This window comes from Pezoporus wallicus, unplaced genomic scaffold (genome assembly GCF_028554395.1).
Source record: "Pezoporus wallicus isolate ANWC-B61680 ecotype Strahan unplaced genomic scaffold, APGP_CSIRO_Pwel_v1 contig_8705, whole genome shotgun sequence".
Classification (NCBI taxonomy): Eukaryota; Metazoa; Chordata; class Aves; order Psittaciformes; family Psittacidae; genus Pezoporus; species Pezoporus wallicus.
This window is the reverse complement of record NW_026638439.1, coordinates 120,854-144,553: the sequence shown is the minus strand read 5'-3', so window position 1 is coordinate 144,553 and position 23,700 is coordinate 120,854. Positions and strand designations below refer to the sequence as shown.

The window sequence follows — 23,700 nt, the reverse complement described above, 5'->3', positions numbered from 1 at the left end:
AAGGGAATCGATTCAGGTTTGCTGATGGTTTGCTATGACTTGATTAAAGCTGATGTGCTGAAATACAGAGTGAATTAATGCAGCCTGGTTGAAATTTCAGTCTCCACAAATTCGAGAGACACCTGAGAGTCCACAGCATCACAACCATGAAAAGAACCCATGTACAGCATGCAGAGCATCATGATAACCTCAAAATCCTTAAGTATTAAAGCATTATCACGGTAATTAAAGAAGAGACTTGCAAAGCCTGATGCTGACTAACTAAGACACTGTCTGTGCAACCAGATACCTGGCAGTGCTCATGAGACCCTCAGGTCCATCCTGCTCCTGCACTTTGCAACCGTTCAGGCGAGCACTCAGGTCCACTCACTCAGGTCTGTGCTGCTGGGATTCACTGACATGCTGAGCCATTCATCTCCCAACTCACTCTAACAGCAGCTTGTTCAGGCCTTTTTCAAGCCACTCATCAGCCCCAAGCCCAGAACCAATAAGGAGGTTGCAAGAAAGGAAATAAGTAGTGACCCATTCAGTGCCATGGACAGGATGTCTAAGGTCTCCCTTTGCCAGGGGAAGATGCTCTGGACAGACTGACTACCTCCCAAACGAGCTCACTGGGAGCTGGATCAACACGCAAAGGTGTGCTGGGAACTGTCCACTTGGCTGGCTGTGCAGACAGTGTACAGCATACAACCACCCCGCTGTATCCACAGCTCTCGTGTGCCTTCATCTGGAAAACAGGGGAGACAGAAGCATTTAGCCTCCTTTGTTTCCAGTCCCAGGGTGTGTGCCACATCCTTATGGATCTGGGCTGCAGTGACTCTACCCTGGCCGCTCTTCCCCATGAGCAGCTAAAAGCCACTGCCAAGGAAGTACATTTCCAGAGCAGTAAGGTAAGGATGAGACCCCTGAGTCCACAAAGAAACACCCATTAGAACCAGAGTGACTTGCTAAAGCCTGGGTTTTAAGGCAAGCAATTGAAGGGACTTGTAAAATAAATGATCCAGTCTAGAAGCTTGCATAAAAAATTAAAAATCCATATTAAAATTTGTATAAACGTGTCACAGCAAGATTTAATGCCTTTTAAAGCATGTTTAGCTCTTGATCTGAATTTGCTCTGTTCCCATGGCCTGAGGCAACGCAGGCAGTGAGTTATCAGCTCCCTCCACTGAGAGCCCAAGAGCCCAGCTCACATGCGATTGGCAGCATCTGAAAGGGCTGCGAGGACCATGGGTCAGGCAGGATTCATGGCATGGCAGGGAGCACCAGGGCCTCAGCAGCACCTCTGCAGTGAGAGACAAAACCAGCAGATCTGGAAGAAGCTGGGTGAAAACACAGTCTGCATCCGTCTCCCCAAAACTATCTTCTTCCAGCTCATAGAGTCTCCTCCACTAAAACAAGCCAGAAACCCTCAAGCCTCAGACCAAGGATATCTGCATATCCACCATGAGTAAATCGCTTGCCAGCCGGTTCCTATAACTATGTCAGCATAGCTGGAGCTCAAACAATCTCTTTAATTGTTGTCCAGATGGTGTCCCTGTAATTCTAATTTGTTGGCAGCCAATCTCATTTTATTTATACTCTCTCGCTGTAAGGACTCTTTCCTCAGAGACAATGCTGATGCCTGTTCTCGTATTTGGGGGCATTGAGTCCAGGTGACACATCTCCCTTGGCAGAGGGGGGATGAACAGAGCTTCTGTAAGCCATCCCGAGGCTGCACCCAAAACCCCATTTGTCTTCCTGGCTAATTAACCTGCCAAAGTACTGATGCCTTGTGTAGGGCTTGAGCTGTAATGCATTGGAGGGTGGAAATAATTGATGTTCTGGAGGTTTTCCCCCCATTTGATAGCTTTCTGCCACCTTCTTGCTGAGGATCTCTAGTGCTGGAGAAAACCCACTGCTCATTTTCAAGGCTTACTGGTGCCTAAGGCAATGCAGGAGCTAAAACCCTCAAGACAAGGTCCTTTCCAACCCTAACTATTATATGATTCTACTCTCTGGTGAAGCCCAGAGGTGCCAGACCTCCCTGCGCTCAGCCTCTTTGGGTGTCCATACAGTATCTTCGCCTGTTTGGGGTAGGAAGTGCTACTACATTCAGCTTCCCAAAGCCAGGGCAGGGGAACTGAGACCATCCTAATGCACTGCAGTGGAGCAGGAGCCTTGCATCTGCTGGCTGCGCCAGTCAATGCTGACAGTGAAGGCTACTGCTGATGCTGGGGCAGACCATAGTGAACTACAACTGCACATCTCTGCCCCAGTGAATCCCCTTGAACATCATGAGGGCTGAGCCAGCATGCAGCCTGGGATAGGAAGCCACAGTTTCTCCATCAACAGCTCCACTCCTCCACCGGCCATGCACAGCCTGGAGTAAACGTGCACCTTACAATAAAACAATGCTTTGCAGAATATACTGCACCAGTTTTTAGCATTTTAAATGGAGACTGAAACTACTGAGTCCCAAGGAAACCCACACTGTAATTAAAACACATAACTGGAAAATGAGCAAGAGCTCAGCAGAACGGAGGATACAGCTGCTTTTGTCCACAAAAGATTTGCGATGCCACAGTTTTATATTCAGAGACATGAAACACTAATAAAGCCCAACATAAGACAGAAATTATTCCATTTCCAGCCATCATCACTCACAGCACAGACACAGTGGATAAACCTCTCTTTAGAAAGAACTCTGCAAAAGAGAAAATGAGCTTTATACAGTTTCATTCACTTAATTAACACGCTGCTTGCATGGACTTGGGGACCCATGCACAAATCCAGAGCACCCTGGGGTGGCTCTACCCCAGCACATGCATCAGACCTTGCTATGTCTCCTAAGAGAATATCATTGCAACTCCTTCCTCAGCAGCAGGATGCTCTTTCATCTTTGTTTGTCTTTCCCCTTTTCCAAATGTTTTTTTTTCCTTCCCATGGACAAAAAGCCGAGCAGAGCAGACTCAGCCTGTTGCTGTTACATGAGTCAGTCAAGTGACTAATGACTCTCCCCCCTGGGTTTCCCTTCTGGAGCACATTACTTCTCCAAAACACTATTTGATCTCACCTGAGACACCAAAGATAATCAGCCTGAGCTGCCGACAAGGCTCAAGCAGCTGGCTGGTGAAGCTGGAGTGAATCTGCCTGCCCCTCTGCCGCCTGTGCCCAACAGCAGGAGCAAAATCTCTGCTAGCAAACAAGCGGACCTGGAGAAAAATCAACACTTGGAGAGAGATACGAGGAGCTGCACAGCAGCCCTGACTCTCCTGCAAGCAAGGGACTCTGATAACACTGGATCAGACACAATCCTTGTGGCTAACAGGGTTTCTGCTGAATAACAAGTCCCAAATGAGACTGCATGGTGACAGCATCATGGTCCCTGCCTTCCCAGGACTTACAACATCCAAGGGTCACCATATCAGACATGCACAAGAGGGTAAACACCCCTGATTTGGGCATTATTTTCAGAGGCAGGGCCAGGATGGCATAGCTGTGTTTGTGATGTGGGGCTATCTTACCTGATGTCCCCTGCAGCAGGGACCCAGCATGTCATCAGCCCTATGACTGACCACGTCACCGTGCTGCTGGGACTCCAGAACTGCCTGCAGCCCCAACACACCTTAAGCCACTTGGCATTGCCTGCATTATTGGTGTGCCAGAGACAACTATTAGTTTAAAATCCATATGGGCATCATTTAACCGTGCTCTTTGAATTACTTCAGGAGCTGTTTCCCAGTATACGCTGAAGCTGCTCATGTCTGACTTTTACACAGGAGCCCAGGGAAGAGTGACCCAGTTAAGGGCTTCTGCAGGTGACAGAGGGGGTGGTTGCTGGGAATAAGCAGGAAAGAGGAACACATCCTGCAATGTGGTGTATAATCTATAACAGGAGAAAAGTCCCCTGGGGAGGGAAGTCCACAGATTCCTGCATTGAAGTCCACTGCACCCCAAGCTCCCACAGGCAGCAGTTTTGCCCCCATTTCATATGTTCCTCTGCTGACATCTCCAGTTTAGGCAGGCAAAACGATGACATTTCCACTCTGTATCTCAACCTTAAGGACTGCATCGAACAGGCTAAGTTGATGTCTGCAACCACAAAAAAACTCAGCTCCCAGTCTAAAAAAAAAGTCCATACCACAGACCCCACCTAGGGCAGGGGCTACGTGGTCTAAGGCACCAGATGCCAATAGCTGTCCTGCTGCCATGCAGCAACGTTTCCTCCTGCATGGGCACTGCTGATTTCAAAGGAATCTGTGTCAGGTAAGGATGTATCAGGATGTCTTTCTGGACAAATAGCTGCTGCTGTGGTTCACATTTGGGTTTCTTCTGCAAGGCACTGACTAGCACACATTTCACAGGCACTTTCTGAAAAGCCTACTTAAAATGCATGTGCCTCCCTTCAGGTGATATTTGTCAGATTCCTACTATGGAAATGTTTTTACCTCCTGACAATACCCTTTAGATAGAGCCTATGGAGGTGGATGACTCAAGCTTGACATGATTATTTCCATCCACCATTTTTTATTAAAAATACTCCTAGCTGTTCATAATGTGAAGACAGAAGCTGGTTTTAAAAGGGATGTGGAAACCACAGAGTATGCACAAACTGTGCCACAATTTTATGCCAACCAACAATAGCTAGAAAATCTATATGTAAAACAGTTCCTCCCAGCCTTAATTTATAATCCCATGCATAGAAACCACTAAGCATATGGCAATAACATCCATCTGAGACCTTGCTGTAGTTTACGGTCCCCAAGAGACAGGTTATGGATGGCCTGCCACTTTCAACTCCGTCATTTACTTGATGTTACAAAGCTAAGTATCACCTAATATAGCTTTCTGCAAGTTAATTCCCTCTGTGACAGTGACAGCTTCTAAAAAGCCTCATGCTACTACAGAACTGCAAATAGCAAACACCACTGCTAGGAACAGACAAGCCATCAGCAGAGTGACCTGCTATCTCTCCAGCCTCTTTCCTTGCTGCCAGCATAGTATTTAAAGCGGTGTTAAAGTCGACAGATGGCTGATGCAAGTCAGAAAAGTTTTTATAGGAGGGAAAAATAACCGGTTGGAGAAGAGGCAGAGCAGCAACCTGAGCTCTCAATGGTGCATGTGCGTCTGAAAACCTGCACTGCTTTCCCCAAAGCAGGCACTTGTTGGGGCCTTGAATGCAGAGGAGCATTAGAGAAAATTCCCACTGACTTCTCCAGCTTCAAATCTTCAATAATTTAATGTGTGTGACTGGAATTTCTCAATAGGCTGGAACTCCCCTGGGACAAAAATCTCATCAAAAAAGAAACCAAGGAGAATTTGGCATCTCTCTCCCAGCCTGTAAGATTAAATGCAAGTACGTTATTGGCATTGAGCTATTACAGCTTGATATAGCCACAAAGCTCCCATACACTGACATTAACTTCTCAAGAAAGAACATTTTGTTACTCATTCTGAACTGTTTTATGCTTAAAGGCATAAAGACCATTTCTGGTTTGGGTTTGGGCAGGTAACAGTTGTACTGTCACCGATTACCAGCACACCTAGGCAGTGATCATGTATTATCTACGAAACACAGTAAATAGTGACTACTGATCTAATATTACATACAATTTCCAGTGGCTAGGCTGTACTTTGGTAGCTGGCAAAGAGAAAAACATCTCCAGCTTCTTCTGCTGCTCTGGCTTTAGCAGGCACAAATCAATTTGGTACCACTTGTGTGTTTACAGGTGAAAAAAAATGGTCTGAGGTTGAGCTTTTCTCCACTAGGCTTAGAACTGGGGCATATCTTCATGGCAAAGACATAAAGCTCTCAAAAATAGGTTTTTGTGAAGCAAAAGGCTGTCAGGGAAAAAAAAAAAAAGACTAGATTCTAACAAGAAGCCTGTGCTTAACAGCCAGAGAATAAATGGATGATTAGTTAAAGAGCTCTAACCATGCTCCTGAAGAACGAGGGGGATACTCTGTGAACAGAGATGAATGAACTCTGCTGCTCTCCAGTTCAATCTCACAGTTATAATGGGGCACCAACCACATTAAATGGATGCAGCACTCACATTAACAGTGACTCGGCTGCTGCCTTCTCAAAAGGCAACTCCTCTACACCACATTCATTTCATTTGCTATTAATTGAAGGAAATGATGCACAGCCTCTCGAGTACTGGTTTCTCCTTGGGGAAGGCAGGTCTGGCCATGGGGCTGTGCTCTGCTCTCTCCGACAGCTCCCACCCTGGAGGTGCCAGTGGGAAAGCGATTCCAAGAGGGCTTGTGAAGCTTGCAGACTGCCCTATGTGGCTGGCAACAGGGAGACGAGGGAAGGATGGAAATGAGACTGAGCTTCCTTCCCGTGTCCAGCCACAGACCATTTCCATCCAAACAGCAGGGGCACAAATCAAGGACAAGTTTCCCTCATGTGCTGGGATGGCCCTGACAGAGGGTTGCAGCCCCGATGCCACTTGAATCGACCCTTGACAGTTGCCTGCAAATCTCAAAGGCAATTGCAGCAGACATACTCAAATCAGGGTAGGCACAGCAGAAAAACCCTTGTTCTCATTTGAAGTAAACTGCAAGACTTCATCCAACATTCTCCTGTCTGCGGAGCCAACCCCTGTCATCCTGAATAGGAACAGCAACTAATCTTCACCTTGCAATGTAGTTTGTCGCCTATAGGATGCACAGAAGCTAACCCAGTTCAGCTCTGCTCAAAACCATAAAACTTCAAGCAAAGCACTTGTAACCCAGTAGAAGAGCGCAGAAGATGCCTCTGCTGTTCTTGTGTTCCTGGGGTCTTAACAAAGCTGCACTGAAAGTGGTTTCTCACATTTCATCTCTCACCTGAACTGCATCTCAGCTTATACTCATTGGGAAGAAGAAAAGCAGTTACAAATACTCAGAAAACACTGTTTGTACTAAAGGTAAGTTAATGTAACACAAAAACAAATCCCAAAGCTCTGAGTTGACAAGGCTTGAAAACTAAGGTCTGCTTTATCAAAGCACAGGTGAAAAGAGGGAGGGTAAACAGAAATGTTGGCCTTCTGTTTTGCCAAAATGCCTCCAACATATCCTGGAAGGTTTATTTCCACCTTGCACCATTCCCTTGCTCATTTCCTCCTCCAATTCTCAATAGATATGATTATGATCATGGCTTGTACCAAATGCCCACTGGGAAGCAAACCAAGAGCTTCAATTTGTTCCACAGCTCTCAAAGACCAGCTGTCAACAGTATTAACTTTAGCTTAGAAGTGCCCCTAGTGAGCCACAAATTGCCTATGAAAGAGACCTTCCCTCCACAAACCAGACTGGAAGTCTACCTGGCCTCACATCCTGTCTGCTGGGCAGAAGGGATTAGCAGCAGCTAGCTTCCAGGGAGGAAAAGAGGGGATCATACAGACAGCAGATGTGGACAACCTTCCTGATAGCCTCTGCCAGCCTGAGGCCTGTGCTCCCAGCCACTGACCTCGAAAAGGGAGTTTGAAAGCTCTTTCCAGCTTCTTAAGCCAGAAGCCACCTCTGCGCATCTTGTTATATTGAAGCACAGAGAGAAACCTTACTTTTGAAAGGCCACAAAGCAGATGAGAAGACCTGACAGGAAGACACATTCAGCTCTGCAGGTTCCCAGGAAAGGCTAAAGAGAGACACCTTTATAAAAAAGATATTAGCCTGACTCTGACAGAGTTTTGCCCATAAAAAGCAGCCTTATTCTCTCAAAAAACTGCCTTATTCCGAGGCAGAAGGACAGAATCTGAGGCTACAATCGGTCCACAGATTTCAACATAACCATGATTAGAACCTTTTCTTTGTCCCTGATCTGCTGAGCCATCTCACTTCTGACCTGCCTTTTGCTCCTTGCTTCACAGGGAGAATACCTCTGGTTATTGCACGATGACACTACAGAGAAGGTGAAAACGAGCCTTTCCCCATTCCCAGCTCCCTTTGGAAAAGCACAAGGCTCACCATCTAGTTCCTCCACGGAGATATTTGCTAGCTGTTCACTGTCACTGCCAGCAGAGAGTGAGCGGTTCAGGTAGTTGCCTTTGTACAACAAGCCAGCTGTTACATGGTGGAATGGCATCTTCTCCCTGTGCACAAGAGAAAGGCTTATTTTAATTATTTATTATATTTAATGATTTTTATTATTATTTATTATATTTAATTATTTATCTTTATTTTATTTGAATAGTACAATAGCCTGCCTTGAAAGAACAGCTGAACCAAAGCAACCTACACCAGGGAACGCACACTGAAGTTGGGTGCACGATTGATGGATTGCAGATTTTATTTAGTGCCTCAAAGACAGGGGCTAAACAAACAAACAGAAAAGCAGCAGCTTCTTCTTTATGCCAAACAAGAATTAGCCGAGATAGAACAGCAGTGCCTTAGGCCTATGAGACTCCAACACTCATACTGCAGCTTTCAGCCTAAAGATTTACTAGTTGCTAATAATTATAGAGCGCATAGGGGTCTACATTGACATGCAACTAAAAAGTCACAGGATCCAGCAGCAGGACTTTGAAAGAGTCTGGACACCAGCTCCCAGACCCTGCTCTAGGGCACCTAGACCCCTAAGACAGTTCAAATCCCCCACCCAGAGCATCCTGCTGATCGAGCTGCAGGTTGCACTTCCGCTCCAGATTTCAGTGGCCCTTGCTGAAAGAAGAAAATTCACATTCAAGCTGGGCCCAAGAAAGAACATTTTCATCTCACAAATACGACAGCTAAAGAAAAATACTGCTCAATGGGAGGCTGTAGCAGAAAAGTGTTTGCAAACTTAGCAGGTATAAACACCGCAGCCTGGTGAAGGGCAACCATCTGCACAGACAAAAGTGGAAATTACTGTCAGCAGCACTTACACATTGATTTAGGATACACAAGAAAGAGGCAAGTTTGCCAAAGTCAATTGAAATATTAAGAGGAAGATTTGTCATCCCCCTGGCTGGTTTCAATCAGCGCAGCCCCATCATGGGCCTATTGCAATTTCTGCTGTACATTTCCAGCAGATATAAATCAGCAGAGCCAACAGAGCCTCCCAGGCACCATCCAAAGTTCTGGCCCAGGGTTTCTGCAGGGGCTGGAAGGTGGCCAGGACATGCTGGGCTGTACCACTGGGAGCAGACCATTAAGATAAATTTCTTTGGCAACTTTGGCAGATCTCACTCATACCAGTGGGGGACAAAGCCCCTTGGTAACAAACTCCAAGGACGTTCTCACTACAGGCACACTTGCTTTGCCATAAAGAGATAAGTGCCACCTACTGAATCATTCTCCAGCCAACACTACAATTACAAGGATGATCTGGCTTTTACTCAGCCATATGTTCTTACCACAGTCAATAGAAAAAAATATATACACACATATATATGCATTAATTTTGTAACAAATGCCTTCTTGCCTCACTGAGTTAGTAGAAGCTTTAATAGACTCACCAAGAGCAAACTAAGCTCAAGACACAGGAAAGCAAAGAAGAAAAGCCACGAGGTTTCTCTTGCGCTGCTTAGCACGCACCCAGAATTTATCTTGCAGTAATTATGTAAATAAATCCTAATCGCAATTTTAAGTATTTTTATTTGGGAGCCAGTTTCTTCAGCAGCACATTAGAAATCGTAAACAAGGTTTTCTTTTTCATTAAGCCTAGCTGTAATTTCCCAGCACTTGCCGATTAATGTATTTCATTCTGATACATTGCTCACTCTGACAGTGCTCTACACCAAGACAGGAACTTTACCTACCCATAGGGAGACCCATAGGCAATGTCATCTTTGGTACCACAACAATTCCAAACAAACAGGCAGCTGGAGAGACACTTCCAGCCCTTTGCACCATCTTCATTAGCTTCCAGTCCCACCACAGAGTATTCAGGCAACAATCGATCCATGTTTTCACCCAATAATCACATGCCCAGTGTAAAAGCAATTACGCTGATTAACCCTATTGAACAAAAAGATTTAAATCTAACACCTGCAGCAGCCCGGGCAGGCTGAGCTTGTACTGCAAATGCAGTGCGAGATGAGCCCATGAGGCTGGGGACAGCCCTGGGTGAAGGGAGTTCGCCCACCGTTGGAGTAGCTGCAAGCCATGGATTCAGGTGCACTAAAGCATTTCAGAAGCCAGTTTCCCTGCCTTTGCTTCTATAGCCATCTTAAAAAAATGACAATGCATCTCCCTGAGGGCTAAAGTGTTTGAAATCCATTCCCACTTGGGAGCCTGTGATAAGTTTTAGTACTAGGGGTGACGACCCATGATATCTGACTGTGAGAAATCCTAAATTCTACCACCTAAGAGTATTATTTTTTTTAATTGCAATATTGTTGAACAGAAACCCTGCAGAGATTCAGTAATTCAGCAGCTCTCAGCCTGCCTCCAGTTTTAACAAGAGATGCTCAAAAATGGACCAGTAGCAGCTCCAGCACCAGATGTTCAAACAGGGATGCGCAGCTGCACTTCAGGAGCACTCAGCATCCTGTAGACAGGAACCTGCTGGCAACACCAAGCCTGCACAGAGGCAAAAAACGTCCAGAAGGGGTAATGAAGGGTGTGGGACGTAGGAGCGCACAAGGAAAAGCACCGTGTTTTGCAAATCACCCTGTGTTGAAACATATAAAAAGGTTAATAGAAATATGTAGGTGCCCAATGCCTGTCTGGAAACAAGAGGTCTGTCCTAGCACAGTCAGATCAGTCCAGTCTCATTTTGAATTTAGCCAAAATGTCCATATTAGAAACACAGTAACCTTAAGCTTGCCTGTGGCTGCTCCTTCCAGTGTCAGCGGAGACCCTGAGTAAACTCACACTGGTGCTGATGGGATCCATCCCACACCCAGTGCTCGGTCAGCAGCAGACGCTGATGCTGGAGTGCAGGGTGTGACAGCTTTCTGTGTCTTCATCATGTTAAACTTGAAGCAATGGGCACTCACTTCCTCTGGATGGGAATGGGGACGATGCCCCAGCACTTGCCCTGCTTTTCAGAGCTGCACAACAAGCCCCCAGGCAGGCAGCTAAGCAGTGAGCTTTTCTCTCCATCACCGAGCAGTCAAGACAGACACATCTTCCCCTGAGCAACTCACAAACTGAAAGCACTTTTCAAAGGCATAGTGGGATTTTGGAGCACTGAAATCTCCTTGAATAATATGATGAAAACATTGACATTTAACCAAAAAGCCCTCAAAGAACCCATAAACATGTGTATGGAAATGTTACCATAGTACCTTGCCAAGGTTTCAGTCTCTGTGCCAAGCTCAGCAGCAGGTTACATCCCCCGTAACGCCCGGCGCAGCAGCACTGCCAGCTCTGCTCCTTCCTTTCAGCACAACCACATTTGTGAAATTTAGAGGAGGTTTGTAAGCAATGTCAGGGATAAAAAAGCAGTTACACGATGCTCACATGTCTACGCTCGCTCCGCTTTGCATTCGCCACCAGCTTCTGTCATATGTCTTTTAAAAAGGCTTTCAGACCCAGTTGAAAATCTACACAACGATTAAACTGGAAGGTTTAGCTTAAATATCAGTCACTGAGATGGAATCAGGATCAATTTGTATCGATCCTGGATCTCTCTTGGTAGTTACCAATTTGGAAAAGATTTCTTGCTAATCTTCCTCCTGTGTGCAGCACAAAATGATGTCCAGGAGTTGATCCTGGTGTTAACAGCCTCAGGCACGTAACACACAACACCAATGGCACTGCCTGGGTGTTACACCTAGCCAGTATCTTGTATTTTCTCCATGCAGGTGGAATTGGTAGATCCTGGCTGCTGCCCAGCAGGTTGTGAGCTGGTCTTACTGATTCTCACCCTGGCCCTACAGCTACTGCCCCATGGACATCAAACAGCACAGGCAGAAATGATGCTGGTGGGAAAAAATGTTAGGACAATTGAGATCTCTCCACAAATCTGGCTGAGGTTGAGCAGAAGATTCAAGCTGATGGCATGAAAAAACGTGAAAAAATAACCTAATACATGAGTGGACAAGCACACATGTGCAGTACAACAGCAGAAGCTTCATTTTCTTAGGAAACTGGGCTAAAAAACTCAACAGGAATACAGAGAAAATCCATGAAGCAACCAGATGGTAGGGAAACTGGAACAGTAGCTGTAAAGTCCCCCATCTTGCTCTAAAACCCTTTAAAAATTCATCAAATGAAGTAATGGTGTTAAAGATGCTTCTCCCTGGCCAGAGAAATGTTATAACATCCAAAACAAATAAGTGCAGTGGCTTCTAAAAAAATTATCTCCTTTTCCCCAGAGCTGAAGGATTGCCATGATCTTTACAGGTAGTCTGTGTAATATCTGGCTGGATCCAAAGGGAAGAGCAAATAAGGAACTAAATATCATCTGGGAAATTCCTGGGCCATTGGATCTGGCATTCTCTGGGCAGGATGCATCAGTCAGGGGACACAACCAACTTCCCAAAGAGTCTTTCCTGCTATTCTTGTACATCTTCCTTTCATTGCTGTCCATGCACTAGTCCCTTCCCTCCCTCCCAAGGAGACAGTAACAGCTTGAGTCATGATTAGCCCATGCTCTCTGGCATGGGAGCAACATGAACAAACATGTCCATGTTTGTAGCCAATATAGTTAAGGGACTACAAATCAAGAGTTCTGCTGCAGACACATAGGTTTGGCAAAGTCCTTCATCTAGGAGAAGCACTAAGTCACTTTGTCCCTTATCACCTGCCTTCACTGTTGCTAAAAATAGCTTTAAAGATTAATTTTTTTTTTATTTACTTTGTGCAAAAACTTGGCACCTCAAATGCAATATGAGCCCAAGCTCCCAAAGCGAAGTCTGGATAGCCCAAAGAGTTTCATTTTGGCATGGGGAGGATGCAAAGAAGGGGAGCATCAAGAGCTCTGTAATGAGGTGTAAAGATTTAAGCTGCTGCAATAAAATGCAGAAGTCTTTGTTTAATCAGTCTCAATTCTGGTGTGTAGAGAGACACAGGAATGAAAGTGTGCTCAGGCAGATGGCTTTTGCTGTAGCTACAAAACCAATATAAGTGGGTCCTGGAAGGGTGCCTTGGGATTGAGAAAAATAAGATCTGGTGCATAGGGAGCCTTAAAAGAAAGCCCTAAAATAGATCCTCCCAGGGAGGAAAATCTTTGAGGAAATTTGTATTTTCCAACTATTGATACCAATAAATCGAAATTCCCCAAAACACATGGAAAGGCACATTTGGGCTATATATAAACATATCTATTGCAGGAAGAGAAAGACAAGAGCCTCCCTGCTCCCAGCCCGCCTCGGCAGCCTGCGCAGAGCAGTAAACACACCGGACCATTTTTGGAAGCCAAATTTCCTCAGACTGCAATGCAAAGTCATTGGGCTGTGAGTGCAAGTGAGACCTAAACCTTCCTCTTGAAGAGTTTTTCTTTTACTTCTGGAAAACTGGAGTGCTCTCACTTTCTGGGAGCAGGGCTGGTTATCATAAGGCATTAACACACATGACTTTTCAGGACATTAATGCATCCAGATTAATTTAATACCTTTTGCAAAGACGTATGGTTTGCAACCATGAGTCCTTAATACACAGTGCACAGACACACATGTGAGATTCACTATGTATTTGCTGGTGCTGCTACAAGTAGAGACTAAAACTGGACACTGAGAATACTTTCAGCCCTGACCCTCCATACCCACATCTACCCTCATCCTTATCACACTGTACACAGCATTCCTGCTGTATGTAATGATTTATTGGTATAAATCCAAGAAAATACCCCTTGTTTCAGAAAATGACTAAATAAAGGAGATCTCCTTGCTGGTAAATACTGGGTTGGAATACTAGCAATAAAGTTCCCCATGGTAATCTATGGGGAAAGGGTTTTAAAACCCTTAGACCATTTTCAGCATTTAAAGATGCAAGATGGAAAAAAGTCCTCTGAAATATAGAAAACAAGATCTGAGTGACAAGTCTAACGGATATAGTGCCACACAGGCACTTCATGAGAGACAGACTTCCTGGTTCGAGGACTACAAAGCAATAGGAGCTTCAGATGGGTTTGTGCTTTCTTTTTTCCCCACCTTCTCCAGAAAACTTGAAATTAAAAAGAGGAAGGTCACTTGAAAAGACATCACGTCGCTAAACAACTGATGCTTCATGGCTGCCTTTGAATTCTGCGTGGCAGAAAGGAAGAGCTGCGGATGCCAGGTCAAGTACAAAATATACACGTTTTTCTCTGAAAGCTGAACATGTGAGAGCACAGTAGGACAATTTAAAACCATAGTTTCTGTTTGTTATTTTTTAACTATGGCCCAAGCTGATCCTCGGCTTAAACTGCCTGGAGGAGACGACTGCAAGGACTTGATAGCTCTGTATCTCCAGGGCAAGGGCATCACACTCTAAAGGGATAAAGACCCCTTTCCATTCCCAAATGGGCTTAAACCTGCATAACTAAAGACCAGTCATTCATAAAGGCTCACCAGCATTTCATCCATTCACCCAAGCTCCTCTTAGCCCCCAAACTCATCTTCTCTTCCACAGCCAGCAATCCTTAGCTTTTTTGCTGCCCTCTCCCACTTTCTGCCACTGAGCCACTTTCTGCTACTGCTGCCCCCAGCCTCTGCTGCCCAAGGGGTTAAGTTTAGCCAGGGTTAGTAAAACTTCCCCATCTTCACCTGAACCACAGTTGGTTTGAAAGCTTCTGAGCTGATATTAAAAGCTAACAGAAAAGTCAGCAACAAAACAAAAATCTCTGAATTTCCCTCTCTTCCCCCTTCAATAATTCATCTGGAAAGATGAAAAGATCAGTTTGGAAATGGAGCTTTTATCCCTTGGGAACCTGCAGCATGCATGCACCAGCCTACTGTTCCCTCCTATGGGTTCAGCTCTTCTATAAGACAACAGGACCCATACCGTGCATCATCCAGGGGCTTCAAAGAAAAGACTGATGGCATGGCAAAAGTTTATGAGAGAAAAACAATGCAGGCTACTAAAAAGCTCTAAAGTCTCCAGGCAAAGGGCTTCTGTGGCTGGAAGCTGAAGGCTATAAACATACAAATTAGAAATTAAGCAAGAATTTCTAATGGCAAAGGTGATTAACCATTGGAAAAAACTACCTTGCTGTCTCCCTGACAAGACCAGATGCCTTACTGGAAGACACGCTTTAGCGAGTGCAAGCTACCAAGCTTGGTATTGGAGTCAACAGGGGGAAATCTAATGGCTTGTGATATATTGGTCTCCAGATTAGATGCTCCGACACTCCTCCAGGGCCCTAAAATCCAGGAGTCTGTGAAGGCACCCCAAGGGGCTGAGCAGCATCAATGCCGAGATGATGCCACCTGCAGCTGGTAGACCTGCCAGCTCCTTAACACTGTCCCAGGCACCTTCCACCTCACCTTCAGTTCATTTTTCCCTTTCCAAAACTGCCCAGTTAATACTGCCAAGGGGAGAAATGACCACCCTGTGCCTACCCCAGGGATACCTTGCCAGCATGCAGCAGGGACTTCTCCTGCCCTCACCCATGCAATCAGCTTCCCCATCACTCAGGAGGTGGAGGTGAGGACAAAGTCAACATGAAGCACTTTTAGCTGAGCACACATGGCAAGTCAGTGGTGCCAGAAAGGCTTTGTACCATCACCCGCATCTGCTCAGACAATTACACCAACAAAGCCATCAGATTTTTTTCTGGAACACCCAGCTCATTTTTTTCCAAGTAGATGAACACAAGAAGATAATAGAGATCTAACTGATAGAGCATAGAGTAACAAGGTCCTTGTTGGCAGTAAGAAAAAAGTACCACAGGCACGTTAGCTGAGATGAAGAGAATGTCAAAACAGTGAGGAAGTGTCCCCTGTGTCCCTATAATGCGTTTTCAACACATTTCCCTGCTCTGTTCAACCATTTCCTCCTCCACTCACAACTGTTGAGGGCTTGCTTATTGAGAGTGTCTTGAGGACAGTTTTCTGAGCATGCTTCTGTTCATCTAATCATGTCCAGTTGCCTTCAATTCACAGGCATAAATCAGACATGAAGACATTATTAACAGAGATTCCTGGCACCCCCAGCACACTGAGCAAGCATCCTATTTAAGAAAACAATATACAATGGATTATTCATAACAGACCAAGTGCGTCACAAATGAGTAATTATAAACATGAAATGTATCAATAATGACAATTTTTTTACAGCAAAGTAACACACTGCAAATAGCCTGTTGGTTGATTATGTATTATTAATGAAATGCTAAAACATTTAAGATTTTTAACAGGACAGTTAATTACTCCCAGTAAATATGACTTATGCCAGGCCTCTTCTTTAAAGGAGGCTTTTGGACATCTGGTGAGGGTTATTTTTTAAAAGCAATAGCTGAGGGTTCCTACAGAAAGTTCCCAGGAGCTATGAGGACTGAAGCCATCAACACACATAAATGAGCAAGAAGGAAATTAAAGAGGTGAGGGTAACCCAAACACTGGAATAATCATATAAATAAAGGTGGATCACAGTGCAAGATTCAAACCAAGACACACTACAAGCATTTTCCCACTGCCAACATTCAGGGCTACTAGTTTCCTTGAGAAAGTGTCTTCATAAAAAAAACTGTGGCCCAGCTTTAAAAGAGGATCCAAATCTAAAAACAGCATCCCAGTTTACTTGCCTGGAGAGGGTCAACTGACCCAAATGAAGACCTGCCCCAACAGGAAGTTTCCAGAACCACCAGGCTGGTTATTGTTAACTGCTATTAAGCCAGGAATGGGCTATGGTGAGAAAGGGTTCAGAGACTGTTGTGTTCATGGCACCACTTCATGCAGATAACTGGAAGCATCAGCTGCAGGATGCACAGGACTTGTAACACTACTGCCAAAGGTGGCCAGGGCATCCATGAAATAGTGCATTGCCCAAGCAGAGCAGCTGTTTAACACCAACCACTACCCTATATTGATGCTTATAGGAGCTATATAGGTAGATCCCAAACCTGCAATGACATCTATGCATGCACAGAAGTCAGCAGAAATGGAACTTCTTCAAAAGGTAAGCCCTGGAGCTCCAATGCTGCAAAGCTCTGAAGCACACCCTAGGCTCAGCAGGATCTGAGCACATGCTAGAGCACCTCATCATCCAAGACCTTAATTCACAATAAACCAAGTACTATCAGAGAGAGCTGAGCTGCCTCGAGAAAGCCTGCACTTCTTCCTTTGTGAGCTACTGGTCTTTGGAAGATTATAGTAAAGCTGTTCCAAGAAACCAAAACGATCATTTCCTGCTGGAGCTCAGTATTTAGCTCTTGGGGTGGCACAAATTACAGCATCCTTATTTTTATTTCAGTATTTATTTGAAGGGAATGTACAACAGAAATCTGATGCTGGCTGTATTTTAAACCCACGAGCACTCTGTAAACAAGTTAGACCCAGAGAGATTTGCATGTTTCTTCTTGAAACATAAGGAGAAGCAGCGAGACTGAATAATTGAAAACAGTTATGGCGACTTCATTTTCTTGTTTTTCCTGGGATTTGCTCTTGGGCTGACTACTCCCAACTTTAATACCTGGCAGGGATGATCAACTATTTGGAATCTCATTTGCATTACAGTTGATATGTGACAGCTTTCCATGGGGAAATCACTGCCCCGGCAGAGGTCAACAATTTGCAGGAAAAAAGGGTAGAGAGGACATTTTTCTTAAAGTGCAGCTTTTAAAAGGGGTCAGAGCAGAGTACTTAAGATCAAGGATGAAAACATAAATATATCTCAAAAAACACATTACTGTGACATCTTTGGTAGCCTCTGGAAATGTCCTCAAACCCTTTGAAAAGCTTGACAATTACTGGCACAAACTTGTCTGGGTCTTCAAACACACGCCTATGGGGCACACTTCCCTTGGGGGCGGCACAGCAATCATGGGAGACAATGGCAAAATTCCAGTTACCTTCACTGGGACAGGTTGCAAGCACCAGCAGTGCTCATCCAAGCCAATGGGCTATTTGCTTAGCTGTTTGCCTAAGGCTTTGCAGGATTGGGTAACCCTTCAAACTGATGGTCGTATCTATGCAAACAGCTATGGTCCTGCAAACAGAGGAGAATGAAGAAAACCTCATTGAAGTGGATCAGTCCTGGTGCAGGCAACAAGCTCACTGCAACTCATTAACTTCAGCGAGGCTCTGCCTTACTGACCTCTTTGCAGAATCAAGCCCCTGGCAGGAACATGTATAAGACGCAATGAGGATTTAGGTTAGGAAGGAATAAAGCCAAACTGGAATTTGTGCAGAGTATCAGTGGATGCTGTTCCCTCAACTGAACAAGCTTCCAGCTTCTCGGGTTGCTCACGTTACAGTTTAACGTGCCAGCATCAAGGATAAAAAGATCCTGAGGAAACTATTTGCACACAGCAGCTCTCTGCAAGCACACATGCCCACCACAATGTCACCTGTGCCATCCCAGGCATTTGGGATCCCCCAGGACACAGAGTGACTGCAGGCAAAGCAGCCACATTTTGACCCTTGCTACATTTACAAATAGCCAAAACCCTCCTGCAGGCACCACAGGGAAGAACTTCAATAAACACACAGGATAATGAAGGAAATACAGAAGGGTGAGGGAAATGGACATCTTAGCCCCAGAACAGCACCTCCAGCAACGTCTTCCCAGTGCTGCTAGGTACCAGTGCAGTGCTGGTGGTTCAGACACAAACACAGCAGCACCCATGCCTCGACACCCCACTTTGCAATGCCTACACCCCAGGAGGTTGGCTGAGATGCCACACAGCAGGGTATGGCCACAGGCAACAAACAGTGTGGATCCAAGACCTCCATCCAGGTTAAATGGCTCGATAATGCATGAAAAAGGGAGGTATATGCTGCCTGAAGGCTTCATCTGTGAACGGACCTAATGACAGCATACAGTGCAGATGTTTAAGGTTTTCTTTTATCATACTGTAAAAATGTATATACAATTATGCCCAGTAAGCCTCCATAAGCAGACATTAAGTTCAAGGAATAAGAGGGCATCTTTATAACCACCCACTGAATTTCTATACATTTTGTGTACTGCCCATGGACTTAGGTTCAACAGACTAAATCCACACTGTGGCTTTAATTACCACTTGCTTAATGTCTTTATTCTGAGAAATATTTTCATGCTTTTATCAAAGTAGACTGTGTTTAATTAGAAGCAGACCTATAAAGCAGTTTGTTTCTATTGCCCTTTTCTCATGATAGCCCAAGTACTATTGCATAATACCCAGTATTTACTTTAGTTTCTTGCTTACACTTTTAACACTCATAGGTTAAAAATACAGTTAAAGGCTACTCAGTCTTGCAAAGCTTCTCCATGCCTATCAGTTCCCCAGTTAACGGCTGAGCTAACTAATATATCTTAGCTGTGTAGTGTATAAAACTGACTTGGTATTGGTTACAGGACTCAAAAATCATTTGACTTTACCTTAGCAAGCCACCTGGTTAAAATAAATGCTCCCAGATCCATTCAGTATTCCCAGCATATTGTGAAAAGGCTCTGCCTGTTTCATTTTACATTGCTTAATAGGTTGCCTGGAATATTTCATGCTGAATCAATAAAGCTATATGTGCACAAATCGACCAAAATTATGTTTGTTAGTATTGCTAATATAAGTAGCTTCTCAATGGGTATTTTGTTCAGTTTACAGCAACTCTGGAAGACAAGACATGCAGAGCACTACCACCTTGCTACTGGTCAAGGAATGATTTTTGCTTAGAAATTAGGCCATTTCAAGAGAAATGAAATGAAATGAGAGGACTTGCATTGCATTGTAACTTACAGGGGAAGGTTTTCTGGAGGCTGTGGGAGATGCATGGGACCAGCCATTTACAAGTACCAAGCCTGGACTGGGATTTAGTCTGTTGAAGGGAAGCCTGAACAACTGGCTACAAAAACGTTGTTTATATATCCATCTATATTTATACATACCCATATATTATGATATTATAGGAACACACTGCATCAGCATAATCCTCAAGCACATTATAACTGGATAAAAACTGCATGATAATGAAGTCAGGGAGAGTGTGAGTACAGAGAGAGTAGGTACGGCCCTGCTCCCTGCACAGCTGAGACAGGAAAGGATGGGGATTTTGGTTAAATTAGCACCTGGGCAAACTATTTCACATTAAATGTTATTCTTTCTCTCTGCAAGCTAGGTTTCTCCCTGGGATTCACTAGCAGGGAGATGCTTGCACAGTGGATTTGTTCGCTGATGAACTCCATTAGTGTGTCGGATCAGGCCAGGGCCTGATCCTTCCCCATGGAAAAGTTAAAGGAAGGTGTTGTGAGAACCAGGCAAGGTCTACACATCACCGAAGAGCACAGCACCAGAAGCCAGCTCCTGCAGGACAAGCCCTCCTACATGTAATACTACAAGCCCTCCACCACCTTCCCCATCCCTCACTGGCCAACTGGGATTCTGATTGGTGATACACAAACTGCCTCTCCAGAGCCAAGGCAAAGCATTTATCTATGGGTACAGTGCAGAGGGGATTTATCTACAGGTACAGTGCAGACTCTGGGGAAAGAGTTAAGCATCCACAAAGACTCCAAAAACTGAAAAGATCAAGCTTCCCCTATCAAACCCTTCCCAGAAACAAACATTCATGCCAGTGGGAAAGGACGCATGCGAAGACCCTTTCCCTCTACAAAAGAAGCCAGCTGGAATATTCCTTGTTTAAGAAAATGGCATTGGGAGCTCTTACCTGGTAAAATTTGTGTTCCCAGCTACCAGCACACCTACAGCACCAGGCTCTCATGGGGCATCACGCAAGGGTGCAACAGCGGATTGGTGCAGATCATGGAAGTTTACAGCCAGAAGCAAAGAAAAGCCAAAAACCAAACACAAAACAAAACAAAAAATCCCCCAAAAGCCACAACATGACCCAAATGATATCCCTGCAATGGTTGTCTCGCTACAAACAAGATGAGATGAAGGAGGGGTTTTTTACTTGCTCTGAGGCATCATATGGAGCTTAATCACAGGCAGTTACGTATATGGTTCTTTTGGCCTTCAATCAAGAGTGTCATTTCGGTGGCAGCTGCCTACGTGATGTAAGCCACCTGGGTGATCCAGTCCTTTGCCAATCACGGCCTTGTGCAGCTATTTTACAGCTGAACAATGGGGAAATCTGATTTCCCAGGCAATGAGGAGATCCTCTTGTAGTCCAGCAAGCACATTGAGTGAGACAGGATCGCGCACCTCTCCTCCAGTGGAGTTACAGGCAACCACAGCCCGGGCAGACCTCAGCAAGCAGCTCCCTCAGCTGATCTCGTCCTGCTATCATTTCCCGACGGAGCCCGTCTGTATCCTGATGACTTTCAGCACACTCCAAAAGCCACCGAGAGCCGAGAACAAGCTTGCAAGCACAGCGTGACAAGCTTGCAAGAACAGCGCGACACAGTGCAGCGTAGACTAAGGGGGATGCAGCTGCTACATGGAAAACAGTCAAACTTGGTGGGTGGAAAAGGTCTGAGCTGCTGGTGAGTAACAGGAGAAGCAGCTCACACTCAGGACACCAGCAAAGCATGGCAGCTCAGCTTTCCTTAATGCATTCCTTTTTGCTGCTCAAGTGGGGAAATCAGGAGGCAATCACTGCAAATCATGTATTAAATCTGGTGATTGAAATGATATCGGAAATAAAACGAGGTTGGGCTGAATACATTAAAGCTATTAGCAGGCATCTGGATGACAGGCAGGGCTTTCTTTGGGAACCTTTTGGTTGCCGACAGCGGCATCAGGAGGTGTTTGGGGCCAAATTCATCTGTCGGGTACGATTTTGACAGATTCATTAAGACCCATTTATTCAAACAGATGGTGGATGCTCTCTCTGCCCTGGGATCTTCACTCTTATCTAACTCCACAAGAGCAGGACACTGCATAGATACCGAGCACTCATTACATCACCCACGGTATGGACAAGGCAAGAGGCCCAGAAATGAAGAAAAAGAGGTTTTTTTTGGCAATAAAAAGTGATGTTACACTGCTCCATGGCAACTTGCCTTCCCCTTTTCACAAACATGCATGGGGACCAAACACCAAAAGGGAAGGGGGGGGGGGGGGGGTTGGGGGGGAGAAAACCACCCATGAACAAACCATACACACGGAGGGATGGGGTACCAAGGGATGGCTGGAGGGGAAGCGCACCAACACCCGCAGACACCCCCCCCCCACCCCAAACGCCATCCCCTAACCGCGCTGCACCCCGCTGGGGACCGCCCCGTCTGAGCCAGACGGTGGGGCTAGGGGAGCCCACGCTGTGGCCAACAGGTCTGTCACCCGTAGAGCACGGGTTGCCCCCCACCCGGGGACCGCGTGGAGCAGCTGATGCTCCCCATGCTTCGCTGTGGGTTCTCCCCGCCTCCTCCACTCACCTCTCCACCAGCCGGCTCCTCCGCCACAGGTTTGCTCGGCTCCTCTTCCCCCCCCAACCCCCCACCCCCCTTCCTCTAGATCGCTCCTGACCGAGTTATTCAGAGGAGGATGGAGGAAGGAGGCAGAGAAAGAGAGATTCGAGAGGGGGGTGGGGGGGGGATTAAATGAAATAAATACAATACAATTCAATTAAAAATGGGATGGAAATAGGTAGTGCCGAAGGCTAATGCCGAGCGCGGGGCGGCGCGCTGCGGCTCAGCCCCCCCATGGCCCCGCCGAGCCCCTCCGCGCCGCCCCGCGCTCCCCCCCGGCAGCCCCGGCCAGGGCGGCGGCGCAACGCCCGCCCGGGGAACACCCCCCTCCGCCGCGGCCCACCTTGCGGCAGGCCCCCGCTAACCCCTTCCTGGCCGGCACCTCCGTGCTTCGTTCATTTCCACCCCTCCACGAAACCCACGAGGGAAGCGGAGTGCAAGGGAGAGGGACCAGCTGCCCCGTCCATCCATCCATCCCTCCCTCCGGTCCTCCACCACATCCCACCTTTCCTCCCTCCCAGAGCTGTCAGGAAAAGACCACAACCATTATTATTCCACAACCCGCTACTCCACAATCCCTATTACTCCAGCGACCCTCTTAGTCTACAACCCCAATTACTCCACCAACCACAAATAGTCCATGTTCACAGAATCACCCATCTGGGGCTGAGCCCCTTAGAAAGCTGGCTGCCTAAACGCTCTCCAGGTCTCTTTTAAGCACGTGTGTTTAAGCTGTTTTTTTTCTGGAGTTTTTTAGAAATGAAGAAACCATGGCTGCACATCTCTCCTGTGCACACAGAGGTGTGCGTCTCTGAACCTGGTGTCCCAGTTCAGCCAGCATGCCTGACTTGCTCTTTGATACTGAGGAGGCCAGAGGAGCAGGTCAAGGAGCTCCAAATCACAGATGCTGGCAGCTCTAGGGGAGTCCTGACTTCTCCATAGTCAAAGAGCAAGTACTTGAAGGAGTGCACTCCTCCCGGCTTGCTGACCATCTTCTTAGGCTATTCTCAGCTGCACTAAAACTACCGCCACAGAGCACTTGGGAGATACCTTTCCTGATCACAGTCATCACCAGAGCTTGGTGGAGCTGGCTTGCATTTCCAGTTCCCTCTCTGAAGGCACCAGAAGCACTGCCCAGCATGGGCAAATCCACTGAAACAGCCATACCTGAGGGAAGCTGGACTGGGTGCTTACAGTGGGGTGAAATTTGGATAAAGGCAGCTTAGGCTAAATACATAAGGGATGTTCTCACAGTGAAAACAGTTGACTATAGAAGAGTCTCTAATGGGAACCAAGCACTCAACTAAAATTGCCTTGGTTGAATCTGGAAGACAGCCTGGATAGCCACCCAGCATCTACAGCAACACTCCCACAATCATG

General features: G+C 46.0%; 1 protein-coding gene across 3 annotated transcripts in view; it reads right to left on the bottom strand.

The window, feature by feature from the left end:
• CALN1 (calneuron 1) overlaps positions 1-23,700 on the bottom strand; it is a 133,067-nt gene that overhangs the window by 86,878 nt on the left and 22,489 nt on the right. The window contains exons 1-2 of one of the 3 annotated variants that reach the window (XM_057410690.1): positions 22,288-22,603; positions 7,933-8,057 (exon numbers count right to left, since the gene is read on the bottom strand). In XM_057410690.1, the coding sequence (XP_057266673.1) occupies positions 7,933-8,050 (118 nt within the window). In that variant the 5' untranslated portion in view covers positions 8,051-8,057; positions 22,288-22,603. Of the gene's footprint in view, positions 1-7,932; positions 8,058-20,618; positions 21,275-22,287; positions 22,604-23,700 lie in introns of those variants that run through there. The other 2 variants (XM_057410691.1, XM_057410689.1) reach the window with 2 other exon arrangements.